Source organism: Primulina tabacum, chromosome 1, assembly GCF_025594145.1.
Source record: "Primulina tabacum isolate GXHZ01 chromosome 1, ASM2559414v2, whole genome shotgun sequence".
NCBI classification, from domain to species: Eukaryota; Viridiplantae; Streptophyta; class Magnoliopsida; order Lamiales; family Gesneriaceae; genus Primulina; species Primulina tabacum.
This window is the reverse complement of record NC_134550.1, coordinates 3,087,113-3,101,953: the sequence shown is the minus strand read 5'-3', so window position 1 is coordinate 3,101,953 and position 14,841 is coordinate 3,087,113. Positions and strand designations below refer to the sequence as shown.

The 14,841-nt window shown below is 32.4% G+C and overlaps 1 protein-coding gene across 1 annotated transcript; it reads right to left on the bottom strand.

Annotated features, from left to right (window-relative positions):
- Positions 1-691: 691 nt before the first annotated feature.
- On the bottom strand, positions 692-3,903 carry LOC142517754 (uncharacterized). Its single transcript, XM_075620197.1, has 2 exons — positions 2,595-3,903; positions 692-1,100 (listed from the first exon to the last, which is right to left on the bottom strand). Exons 1-2 carry the CDS (start codon positions 3,782-3,784, stop codon positions 1,079-1,081), a joined length of 1,212 nt encoding a protein of 403 aa, XP_075476312.1. The 5' UTR covers positions 3,785-3,903; the 3' UTR covers positions 692-1,078.
- Between the last annotated feature and the right edge of the window lie 10,938 nt (positions 3,904-14,841).

Sequence of the window (14,841 nt, the reverse complement as noted above, 5' to 3'; positions counted from 1 at the left end):
ACATGACATAAAGAAAGAATTATAGACTTGTGCTTTTAATTTTTTGAGATTGAAAGCTCAATTAAAACCACGATTTGTTGGCTTGAACTTGCCCTAACACGTCACTCTCATATTTTTTTGTCTGTTTACTTCTGCACATACATGAAAATCGAACCAGAGCCTAAAAGTAATTTTTTTTTATTTATTTTGATTTCTTTTGCATTACTTATTAGTCTGATCATCTTTAAGAGGAAGAGGCACGAAAAATGAACCAGATGTCAATTGGATTTTAACAAAATTTGGGCTGAAATTTAGTCTAAAAATAATTACAATTCTCTTGATATCGTGGAATACGCCTAACGACGCCTAATCCCCGCCTAGGCTCTAGGCGCTAGTCTGACGACCGACTAGCACCTAGCGAATTTTAGAATCATGTATCGGAGTAAAGATAAAGAGGGAAAGTGACGAGTTTCTTTTGTGCAGAAGACTAGACCTCCTTATAGGAGACAATTGGAGTTTAAAGTAACCTTTATAAATACACAAAAGCTCAATCTCCAGCTCGACCAAGCACATCCAAAGCCACAGTTTCGTGGATATATCTGTCCCACGGCATAAAACTTGATCTTACATCTTAATGCCAAAATGAGTTTTCCGGTTCCAAAAATAAAAAACAAATTATACCGTGTAAGATGATTAAAGATGACAAAAAAAGTTGATCAAATCTGAGTCTTTTAGCAACTGTTCATCATAAAAACTGGAAAGTACGTCTGCAAATGCTTTACATTGGTTACGGAATGACATAAGATCTGAAACGCTATTCGTTCCGTTAAGACGAAAAGGGAGGAAGGAAAGAAAGAAAGAATCCTTAAATTCTACTAAAGCCATGGGAATACTCAGCTTATACCAAACCAAAAACACTTGCTGCTCCTAAGCACAAAAGCTAGTTGTTAATAAGTTAAAATACACAGTGCGGAACTACCTTGTATTTAGTAACATCAGGAACTCTTTGAGCAGGATTAATAGAAAATCTGAATTCAGGAAGAGAAACCAAAAAAGTATTTCTCTAATCATAAGTTAGCAGCAGGCTGTTATTTCCCAGTCATTGGTTCCAAATACACGCCCTGCATACAAGGAAAAAAATATCGATGTTTAGTTAGCTTAAGATAAGTATCACATCTGGTGGGTCAGAAAATCCTGGAAATACGGATATTTAATCAAAGAATATGGGGAAAGAGATGAGAAGGAAACAAATGGGAAGCAACAAAATATTAAAAACTTATACTTCAAATCCAGCGAAGACAACAGAAACATTAGCTTGGGCACATAATGCGTGTGCATTGTTTGAAAGGGCGTTGTGGACTAAAAGCTTTAATGTGTCCATTTCCACTGGTAAAAAAGACACATGAACTTAAGCAAGAAAATTCGAGTAGCTCAAATTAGTAGTAGTGCAATTCTAGATTTTATAATAACACTTTTTTTCTATCAAAGAATAAGATCGATGCTTTGATTAGTACGGAGAATTGGATTACCAGGCCACTGATGGGGAAGATTCATACAAACCCAATAACTAGAAAGACAAGCATAGAAAAACCAATATACGCTCTCCAAGAGTCATTTATCCATTCACTCTATCAGCAGATAATGCTTTGAGAATAAAAGGAGGATATTGAAGTAGATAAGTAATGTATATGATCTTTTCGTCACGGTTCAATCTGTATTATGAACTGTTTCATGTCCTCGTGCTTTCAGATAGTGACTCAGATCTGAGGACCAATATAGCTATTTCACTTTCCGCTTGTGTTTTAGAGGCTGGCCAGTAATTGCTGAACTTTAATATTGAGTTTGAAAAGAAGCCGTTAAGAGTGATTAAAGAGAGTAAATCTGTTCAAAGTAATACTGGTCGCTCATTTTTAAAAGGACAACGCAGGTTGAAATGTTCACCCATTTATTACCAACCATCCCCTTGATATGTTATCAATGCCAATCACTCAATTCTTTTGAGTGATGTATCAGTGGGAAACAGGGAAACAACTTTCTTGCGCTTGATTATTCCTTTGTGGTCAAACTGGTATGCAGCAAATGGAAGACAAATACATGAAGCAGTTTAAACTCATTCCCCCTTGTAACTCTGCACCACTTCTCGAGCCTCAGTCTACCTCTCCAAAAATTTATCTCACTTAATGGTCCACCTAATCAGAAGCAGGTTTATTCAATTTTATCTATCTATTTGGAACGAGTGACGTATTAAGGTTCTGAGTGAACAATTAGTTATTTAATACATCAGTTCAGCCGCTTCCGTATTTCTAGCTTATTGATATCTATTGCAAGCATCCTCGCCAGGCACCTTATGCAATCTATCTGAAAACTCGCAAGCATACTCATTGATGCTCTAACTTTACCTTATTTAGGCTGACATCTCCTGCTAAGGATGAAAACTAGTTAAACGAAGTTTAGAAATTCAAAGAATTATCAAAATCTCTTTCAGAGTTACCAAATATTATTAGACATAACATGCAATAAAAACAAATCTAGAATTACGAGCCTTCTGAAGCAAGGAAACTAACTTCATGCAACAATGAGTAAATTAAATAGTCGAAATATTTCCAGGATCCTACCCAAGATTTCCAATTCCATTATGTGGTTCAACATACTGCAGCTGAAGCTGATGTCCATAATGCGGGAGCCCAACTTGTTGCAGTGGTTGCACAACATTCTCCTCTAAAAACACTGCTGAACCAGCAGCTGGGGCACCTTTCCCATCCAAGAGCCTCCACATGTACCACGCCCCAATTGACCTATAAGGCCTCCACTTATCACACAATTGTTCTATCCTGGAAGGCCTAGGTAGCTCCTCCAAACCATACAGCAATTGCACACCTTTCCTAACACCTAAGTCACTTACGGGTAAAACATCGGGCCTATGCAGGGAGAATATCATAAACATATGAACTGACCATGAGCCTATTCCCTTCACCATTGAGAGCATCGTGAATAAAGACCTATCATCCATTTTCACAATTGTCTCATCAGACAAAATCCCTGATTTATACTTATTTGCAAGGTCATATAAATAACTGGCCTTCCGGCTGGACACCCCAATTTGCTTAAGTTGTTGGGGAGAAAGTGCACAGACAGAATCCGGGAAAACAGCATCCTCACCACCACAAAGGGAGACAAATCGGGTATATATAGAGGTTCCAGCTTTAAAAGCAAGCTGCTGGTATAGGATGCTCTTTGTGAGGGCGAGGAATGGGAGGTGGTGGGACTCAAACTGCGGCGGCTGGTGAATATCGATAAGGGAGGCAAGCAGGGGGTCTGCCACACGGAGGTGGCGGAGGCCTAATTCAATCTCTCCATCGGCAGATAAGGGTTTGATGATCTGTGGCAGAGCCCTGGAAGCTTGGGAGGCGCTCCGCCGCCTGCTTTTAACATTATTTGCATTAGTAGGTGGGATAGTCGTTGTTGAGATAGCTGCAGAGGAGCTAGAGTAAGAATCTTCCCCAGTGGTTTGAGGCGGCGACGTTTGGTCTTCCGCGGTGGCAGACGCGGAAAGTTTACGGATTTTGGGGGGCCGAATCGGAATTTTGGAAGGGTTTTGTGAATTTTGAGGGATTTCAGCGGGAGGGGAATGTGGAGATTCAGCCGCAGAGCTGGATTGAGGCGGAGGAAGAGGAATTTGAGAATTAGAGTCAACAGGTGTAAGGTACACAGGCTGATAAATACAGTCTGGTCGAGTTTCAGGGGTTTGGGATTCTGGTTTGGGATCGGACAGGGCTTTGATTTGCGTGAGCTTCTGCTCCGCCATGTGAACTCAACGCGAAGAACAAAAACTAACTCCGGGGGTGTCGGTGGCTGCTGCGGCGGCGGATATTAGGGATTTGTGAGCGGAGGGGGGGAATCGGGAGATACTGGTGGGCTTAGCTAAAGGGTAAAGTTCAAGTCAATGGACAACCCTTGGGCCCAATTCATTGGTTATTTTTCAATATATTTTAATTTTTGTTTTAAGATTTTATATATTATTAAGTATTTTAAAATAAAAAAAATTAAAATTTCATTATCCTTTCAAAAATAATTAAAATAACATATTCAAATTAAAAAATCATATATGCATACTATAGTATATTATAAAGATGAGTAGGTCTCTTGTGATATGGTCTCACGAATTTTTATCTGTGAGACAGGTCAATCCCTACCGATATTCACAATAAAAAGTAATACTTTTAGTATAAAAGTAATTTTTTTCATTGATGGCCCAAATAAGAGATCTGTCTCACAAAATATGACATGTGAGACCGTCTCACACAAGTTTTTGCATATGAAGATTTTCGGCCTCTTTGCTATGATTTTTTTTTTTTTACAAATATTATTTACACTCCACATTTTGTTAAATGCACTACATCTTAAATTTTTTAATCATAATTTTACGATAATACATTTTCTTTTTTTGTAAATTCATTAATAATGGTTTCAATTGCTAAAATAAGTTTTCAAAAACTTTAATTGCTAACATATTATTTATAGCTGAGTTTTTCTATATCCCAAAATATAGAAAATCGTAGAAAGAAAATATTGAACATTTTGTTCATCAAAACAATTGTTTCTTTAACTTTCATCTTAGACGTGTTTTTAATTCAATCTCCGAATCAAGTTATGTTTCAAATTTTATATTTTTAATATATTTTATTCAATATCATCTTGCTTTTTATATGATTTTATAAGATATTTTTTCAAAATTAATCACAGCACTTCATACAGAAGAAACAAATACTAAAAAAAATTTATTTTACAAAAAAATATTATTTATCAAATTTTTAGTTAATACATTTTGTTTATAAAGATTCTTCAAAATAAAAATAAGATCGAAATAAATTAATTTAATATTTAGTGTCTGCCTATATAAAAATAAATAAACTTCAAAATAATAATTTTATGTTATAAAACTGTGCAATTAATCAATATAGGATATATTATATTTTTAAAAAAAATAATATAAAATAACAGGAAAGTCTTACTTTTAAATATCGAATTTTAGTTTTATTGTTTTGTTATCTTGTATTTTATCGTAGCGTCTTTAGAAAAATTATGGTAAATCGAAAGCATTTTCTTAAAATTAGTCAAATTATTGGGAAATTTGTGTAAGGACCGTGTACCGTCTTATCGTAAATTTTATGTGATTATCGATAATTCATTAAATTGCCATGTGATTATGTATATGATGTATATCATGACAATGAAAATGAGAAAATAAGTGTTGATAATGAAATATCGTACTAGATATTGATTAACTAACAGAATTGAAGTTGTAAGAGCTCGAGTGGAGAAGCCGGATGCCAATATAATACAAAATCAATATTTTGGACAGAACATCTGGCGCCCGAGCGGTAGAAAATGACCGTCCGAGCGCCAGTGTACCAAAAGTTGGGTAATTGTACAGAACGTGTGGCGCCCGAGCGGTAGAAGATGACCGCCCGAGCGCTAGTGTAGAATATGTTAGTGCTCGGACAGAACATTCCGTGCCCGAGCGGTAGTTTTTGACCGCCCGAGCGCGGTGCAAGTGACACTCGGGGACAGAATGTCTCGCGCTCGGGCGCGAGAATTCTACCGCCCGAGCGCTTGAGCGCGATAACGGTGGAGATAAGAATAAGTTTTTCTTCTTTCCTTCTTCACTTCCTTTTCAGCAACTTCGAGAGAAAAGTTGGAAATTCAATTTCTTTCGTCCGAATCGACTTCGAAACGTTGTCCAAACGCGAAACAAATTATATATTCGGAATCTTCGCGTCGAAAGCTTCCTTTTGAGGTAAATTTCTTCTAGTTTCAGCAGCTCTAAATATGAAAGTACTGGAATAACATGTAATTGAAGTCGAGATTCCTATATGTGGTAGAATAACCGACAAGAAACTCATATTCGAAGTCGGAATTGAATTATTTTATGATTTCGATTTGATATGAATTTTCAAATATTCAAAATATATTTGAAACTTATATTGATGATTTTGAATGATGTTATTGATTGGAATGAATATGTTATTGATGTAGATAGATTATTATACTGATATCTTCAAGCTACATCAACTGGAACGAAGAATTGAGGTATATTGCTATCGAGTAACATATGACAGGTATCTGTATCATATGATATATGTTTGATTGAATTGATTGGAAAGATGTGTCTATATGCCTTATGTGATGACTTGATGTGGCATACATGACATTGTGATTGGAATATCGATGTATAAAATAAATATTTTGTTAGCACGCATCGTTTGATGCATACATCGATACATGACATGTACGTTGAGCTATGATCCTTGGATACCCTGATATGATTTGATTGGATTCTGGGGTTTGTGAACACAATGTTATGTTTGGTATTATATGACCCTTAAAGCATAGTCATTTGTGGCCCCGACGATTAATTCTGATTTGGGATTTGATGGCGCTTTGTCGACGCTATCATACGAGTATCCCTGATTGAGGCCGGTGTGCCAGCTCGAGCATTGATTTGATAGTGATTCGTTTGATTCTGACATGTGCTCAGTGGATGAGCATTTGACCTGATACCTCCACAACATATATGCATTGCATATCATATATCATCGTTTAGATATCTGTTGTATATATGATGGTTGTTTCATACGGAGCTTTGTTCACCCCCAATGGGGGCTGTTGTTGTCTTTGTGTATGGACAATGGCAGGTACTCCAGGATATCAGGAGGCCGGAGAGGTTACTTCTGGAGGGAGTCACAGTTTGAGCTGAGGTTTTATGCTTTGTTTCCCAGTAAATATGTATATGTATCTATATACCGGGGCATGTCCCGAGGATATGAGTTGTTTGTTTGTAGTTGGTCTTGATTACGTGTGGGCATGTTTTATGATGTGAGATGAAATACTATTTTTAGTATTCAAATAAGATGTTTTGGGCTCATCATAAAGAAAATTTAAACTCGTTTTCCGCTGTAATTATTTAACCCTAATCAAATTGCATTGTAATAACGATTAGGAGCTAAGGGACCCCACAATTTGACATTCAATTTTTTTTAAAATAAAATTATATACAATAAGCGGGGATGAAATAAAGAGTAATTTATTTAATTCAATACGTCATCTGATTGAGTTCAAGTTACCATAACTCTTAATCTAATTACTCATATTTTATCATATTAGCACTATGAACATTAATATTACCCAATGTGAGATATAGATCTTTAGACATATGATTGTCGTACTATCCTAAGGGTAACATCTCATTAACCTCCAATATCGATGACTTAATTTTTAATTATATTTATTTTAAAATTGTTGTAATGCTTCAAGTAAATATTTTTTATATTTTAAATTATTGTAAAGACGAAATACTAAAAATCAACAAAAATAATTTGAAAAGAACGAAACGTGCCACAAACTACAGAAAATTCTTATGAAATCACATGTTCGGTATTCTTTCTTTCAATTTGTTACAGTTTCATTCACGAATTATATATTTGACACTGTTCGTGATTAGGTATAATTATCATATAGTATCATTCATTGTAACCATGGTTGAGTTTGATCAAAATTTATCGTATAGCATATTTCGTTAAGAAAATTACAAATTTGATCATTTATTTTTGTCTTCTTGCGATTTTTGTCATCTTTATTATCGAATTTCAGTTTTAATCGATTTTTTTGGTTACGTGCTTTTTTACCGCAGGTATACTGTATACAGTGTCAAGTTTTAACACTTGAATAAGTATGAATATCATCTCTAGAAAATGAACAATTTAATATTAAACTAAGTAATATAATTAAATTAATCTTAATTTTATTTCGAAAATCATGTGCGAGATTTATAGTGTAAAATAAAATTGCATTAAATGAATGAATGATTAACAAGATTATAATGAGAAAATTCAACAGAGACAGATATTAGATATTCGGTTTCACTTCACTTTCCGAGATGTATAATTTTTATCAATATATATTATAAATTTTTCTGGTTTCTCGATCTTTTCTACTTATTTTCCTAAATGACAAGTAGAAATTTATTACTAATATCAATTCAAATATTCATATTAAAAATCAAATATCAAATAACATAAACAACACAATAATTCTTGTAACGACTTCAATGAAGTTATATGACTTTCGAATTCTATAAACACCAAAGATATATTTTTCTACGATCTTATTTAAATTATCCTTTCTCTAATGTCATATTTCTAACAAATATAATGATTCAATTCAATTGGTTGAATGCAATCAATTCAGAAAAACAAAAATAATCTGACAAAGATCCCAAATATCACTACAAGAATTTTGACATACAACAACACACCTACGACAACTATTATTCACTAAAACCGTTGTCGTATATTTTTTAACAACGGTTTTAGTGAAAAAACTGTTGTCTTATACTTTTTAACAACGATTTTAGTGAAAATCGTTGTGTTAGATGTGTTTTTTTAAGCAAAATACAACGATTTTCTAAAAATAATTGTCTTTTGGCGTTTTTTTTGGGGTTCAAAGACAACGGTTTTTGTTGTCTTTGAATGTTTTTTTAGGGTCAAAGACAACAGTTTTATAAATCATTGTCTTTATTAGCATGTTTTTTTGGACATTCGACAACGATTTTAGAAAATCGTTGTGGATTAGCGTGTTTTTTGGATAAACCACAACGGTTTTTGTAAACTGTTGCTATATTTAGCGACGATTTGCTATATTTAGCGACGATTTTGACACAACCGTCGCTAAATATAACGACGGTTTCATCAAAACCGTCGCATGTTTAAATTAGCGACGGTTTTAACAATAATCGTCGCTAGATTTAGCGACGGTTTTTAATGTTAAAATTGTCGCTAATTTAAAAATTGTCACGGCTTTAGCTTAACCATCGCTAACACCGACAGTTAAATATAGCGACGGTTTAATCAAAAACCGTCACAAATTGTCTATAAATATCCACAACCTCGGTCCAGTTTCTTCCCACCATAAATTTTTCTCTCTTAGACGATTTTAAATTCGAAATGAAATAAGTTTTTTCGCTTCAAATCTTGATAAATTTATAAGTGTTGGTTAAGATAATGAATATTATTATTTTAGTCAGATTGTAAGTTTTTTTTGGCAGAGTTATTAAATTATAAAAGTAATTTTTGTTTACGTAAAAAATTCACGACGGATTTAGTTAAAAACTGTCGCTAATTAGCGACGAGTTAATCAAAACTAGTCGCTAATTCGCGACAGTTTAATCATAACATGTCGCTAATTAGCGATGGTTTGGTAAAAAAAACCGTCGCTAATTTTAGCAACAATTTTTGACTAAATCCGTCGCTAAATCATATCATAAACCTGTCGCTAATTAGCAACGATTTTTCAAAAAAAAGCGTCGCAATATGATATATAGCTGCGACGATAGATGATGTTTCTCTGTCCCCGGATGTCGCTTCGCCCTTCCTTGATTCAAGTTTGTTCGCTCTTCAATCTATGTCGCACGTCTCTCAGTCGTCCTCTCTTGTTGCTCTAGAAAATCTGCCAAAAGTACCACAAAAACGAATAAAGTTTGTCTTTTAAACTTCTAGAGTCTGAAGTCTCCTTGTCATGTACTTCTTTCAGGCGCCGAGTCACCGGTGATAGGCGCTTAGGCACCTGATTAAAAGTTCCAAAAAATAATTTATGCAAGGCTTGGGCACTGAGGCGCCGGTGACAGGTGCTTAGGCGTCTTTGCTCTTGAAACAATGGCGCTGACCATAAATAAGGGTCGAGGCGCTCGTCTCTCGAATTTCAATCTTCTCTCGGCGTCAGTCGCTGAGGTGCCTGAAGGTAGGCGATTAGGCACCTAGCTCTTAAAAATATATTCCTTCACCGATTGCTCTTCATTCCATTCTTGTTCAATTTCACTTTTTTTGTTACCTGAAAATTGCATGTCACTTTGATTCTTGAACTACACAACAACAAATATGAAATGCATAATTCTGCTAAAAAAAACTAACGCGAGTCTAATTTTAAAATAGCGGAAATCAAAATGTAAAATCACACTTATTATTTTTTAAAATGTCAATCTTTTTCTACTTGTGCGGCTCTAATGTGTCACATGTCACGTAAAAAGTTTCATGTGAAAATGACTAAAATTGCAAAACAAATTACTAAAATTTGCCCCAAAAAAAAAAAGAAAAATTAATGAATAAAATTCAGTTATGATCAATATTCTAAAAGTCATCATCTAGGTGCTAGACGTTCGTACACCGCCCCGATTTTAGAAAGACGATGCTTCTGACCAGTATTTAAAAAATCGATCATCTAGATTGCCTAAGCGATTGCCTAATTTAATATATAGTTTTTTTAAAAAAAAATCAAAAAGATTGTTTGACACATTTTTCAATTTATATCAAATAAAGATGATGAATATGTAATTGATTTTTGAGTTTGAATCTTATATATAAGTATTACTTGATCAGAAATATGAAGATGAACATGAAGAACTAAATATTTAGTTAAAATAGAAAAATATCTTAAGTAGTGGGTGGCCACATGCCTATAGCTTAGTGTATTTAGAACACTGATCATGATAATATCGTAGATCAAAATCACATAACGTCAAATATAGAGAACACATAGAACTGAAAAAAATAATTTTTCCCGAATTCGTTCTATGGTGCATGCAAGTATAATTCAATCTATGATTATGTTACTTATGAACCACATTAATAAAAATTGATATATTATAAAATTTCAATCAAAATTATAAATCTCATTCCAAAAATGCATTAATTAATATGTTCGCAAGACACTAAAAAGGCATAATATGGCAACATTAAACCTTAATACTTGGAAGTACAATTTCTTGATAGAACATTAGATAATAGATCAATTTAAGCAACGGTCACTTTCCTATAATTTTGTTTGTCATGCATCAATAATACTTGGAAGTATTCTCGATATAATAATGGATATGCAACCCCCTTTTTTTTGTATCTTAAAGGATATTTCCCCAAGTGTCAAATACATTGAACAGATGTATTGTGAGTCGGTCTCACGAATCTATTTCTTTGAGACAGATCAATTCAATCCATAATTAATATAAAAATTAATATTTTTAGCATAAAAATAATTTTTTTCATTAATTAAGTGTGGTTTGAGATTCAGATCAAATTTCACCAGTGAGACCGTCTCACATAATTTTTTTATAAACGAGATAGAGTGCAATAAAAATCCCAACATTCTACGGATTCAATATCAAGACACACATATACTCGTAACATTTTTCGGATTACATCTATAATTACATGATCATGACTTTCATATATAAACACTTAAATAGAGCATGTAGCATATTAGAATGATCTATCACCCAATATGGGGAATTTTACACCACCTTCAAAAAAATGGAATATAATTTTGGTCCAAGTCCAAGTTGATATGTTTGAACAAAATGGAGCATGCTAAGTATAGCTTAGGTGACCTAAAAATACTTGAGATAATTGATTGGTCATTGAGAAAAGATAAAGAGGGAAAGTGGTGAGTTTCCTTTAGGCAGAAGACTAGACCTCCTTCTAGGAGACAATTGGAGTTTACAGTTACACCTTTATATGTCAATTATTATTTCAATTTTTTGACTCTTTTTTTTATCCTCCCCAATTCATGAACTTATAATCACATTATATTCAAAAAAAAATTTAAAAAAAAAAACCCACAATAACATATATATATATATATATAATATTTGTAATGTAATTATTTCAACCGAATCATATATTTTTTATATTTTGTAATGATAATATTTTTAAATTTTTATGTATTTAGTTTCTTTATCTTTACTCCATTCCCAAAACCCCTCAAAGGCATCAATTCTTTGACATTATACACTGCCAAAAGTAGATCCTGTCAACAACGACGTTACTTCAGCTGTAAACAATGTAGACCAATTCCAATCTCAAATTCTCCACTTCACCTCACATTATTATTCTCTTTTAATTCATTTTAAAATGACATTTTTAAAAAATATATATTTATATATGAATAAAAATATACCATTTCATTTGAAAATAGATCTTACAAAATCCGAGTCTCCCAAATACAAATTTATTTTTTTAAAAAAAATATTTTTCATCAAATTCAAGAAAAAAGAAAATATATTTGTGTGTGTGCGCCATATTATAAATTCAATTCAAATAAATACAAATATATAATAATTGAAAGGACAAAGAAAAGTTGGGAAGTGTGAATGAGTAATAATTCCCAGTCGTATCTCTCTCGCTCGTTGCTTTTGAGGAATGTTTTTTTTAGCAGTCCAACACAGTTTTGTTCTTGACTTGTAGTAGAAATCTAACATGTTTCTTTAGTAATGGCCACTGCACTCTCTTTTTGGTGCCTACTATAGAATTTTTTTAAAAAAACCATTACATCCCCATCCTAAGCTTTTTAATTCTAGACATTTAATCAAATTTAAAATGTATGTGTATATACTATATATTACTGTGTGCAACTTTATGTTTTTGCTGAAAAAATAATAAGAGAACGATTACATATGTTTTGTTGCCCGTTTGATACATGATATGAGATAGTTCAAAACGATAACATAAGACATTTTATAGTCGTGTTATGCTTATACATGCATAGTTGATTTCATAGTATGTACCAAACGATGTTTGTTTATGTACACACAGTTTACTCGTCCAAGATATTATTATTAACACATAGTCGATTATGTTGCGCGTGATGTTGTTGCTTGTAATAAATTATAAACTACAATAAAACAAAATTTCGAGTTCAAAACACGAGCATGTTTCTTAATTAATTTAATATTAAACAAAAAAATAGAGTATTTTGTGGATATGTTACTAATTAATATATATATGGGGAAATTATGTGACTCAGCATGCATGCATAGATTAGCCACGTGGTACGTGGGTTAATAACAATGATTAGGGACTTTTGGGGGATGAGAAGATTTGGTGTAATTATATCGCAATATTTGGAAGTTGGGCACATCTGTGGGCCCCAAAGAATCCTGCATGACGTCATCATCACCACCTGCATGATTCCAAGGAAATCCCCTCAAACCCCGGGAAGAAAACATTAATGGCGTCCGTGTGGAGTTTTGTGTCATTTCCTAAATACAACCAAATTTACATTGGTTAGCAAGCATAGCATAATATAATGGAGAGTTGTTCTCCTCTTTTATACGATTTTTCGGATTTATATTTGTGAATGAGTTGATGGTGTGGTGTTTTATGTTCCAAATATATGAGTCAATATCTATATTTAACATGAGTAGGTTTATTCTGAAACGGTCTCACGAATCTTTATCTGAGAGACATGTCAATCCTATTGATATTCACAATAAAAAAATAATACTCTTACCGTAAAAAATAATAAGTTTTCATAGATGACCCAAATAAAAGACCCGTGATAACGTCTCACACAAATTTTTGTTATTTAATATAATATTCTCTACTATTTTATTGGTCAACCTTTATTCATTAACTGTGTTAGTTACTTCCAACAATATCTTACATCATCTTAAAAATATTTATTAAATAAATGTAAAATGAAAAATTTTATTTGGAAATTTTTTTTCAAAATAAATTTCTTAATATGTGTACAAACATAAATAGATCTATGTATACGGAAAGAAATAAATATTATATTAATAATTTGGAATAAATGTTATGTTGTTTGTATTTAAAGTTTACATTATTATTCCGTATAAATTATTATATAAAATGTATATTTTTTAAAAAAAATCGCTTCGTTTTGTTTTTATAATTTAATCTAAAACGAAGAGGTTTTGTGTTTTCATTCTTTTTTTGAAAGTGAAGTTTACTTTTCTGTGTTTTAAATATTTATTTTTTGTTGTTTTCGAGATACTATTTTTGAGAATTAATTTCTTGCCAATTTGGTGATATTCATCCCATCATTATGACTCGTGAGATTAGCACAGTGACGAATACTTCGTAATTCGTATTTTCAAATTTTTGACAAAGGGAGTAATTAAGGACTTTAGAGATTATTTTTTTCTTATTTAAAATTTAATTATATATATATGGTGTATTAATTGTTTCAATACTTAATGAGGGTATTCCCTTTATATCGGTCACCAAAATTTGAGACTTTGATATCATATGAGTTATATAACAATCGAGAAATTGTAGAAAATTTAATAGAACTATTTGGTATTAGAGTAGGTCTCTTGTGAGACGGTCTTATGAATCTTTATCTGTGAGACGGGTCAACCATATCGATATTTACGATGCAAAATAATACTTTAGCATAAAAAGTAATATTTTTTCATTGATGACCCAAATAAGAGATCCGTCTCACAAAATACGACTCGTGAGACCGTCTCACACAAGTTTTTGCCTTGGTACTAATATAATAATTATTCTTATTTTCGGGAAATTTCAGAATTATTTTTTCCTTCCCAAGAAATATTTCTCTTATAAAATATAATAAAATGTGAAGAAATAGTAAAAAAACTGTTGTACTGTTAAAAACGAAATTTTATTTCTAAAATATATATCAGGTATTTAGAATAAAATTGGAAAATTTATATTAATAAATATGAGAATAAATTCGTTAATTATCCTACATTTTTCAGTTACTATAACGATAACATTTACAAAAGTTTTATGACATAGAGTGGATTCAAAGTCTTCTCCAAATTCTTTGAATATCTTTTTTGAAGAGATCTATTAGAGCCAAGTACAGTATATTTCATTTTATTACGAGTATTTTTGAATGAATTATACAAATTTGTTAATGTTAATTACTATATTCAAAGAGTCCCAAGAATAGATGGATCCCTATTTTTGTAAATTTGGGCAGCATTTCTAAATAAAATATCACACATTAAATGTAAAAGAGAGAGAAGTAAATCGCCTTGCAAAC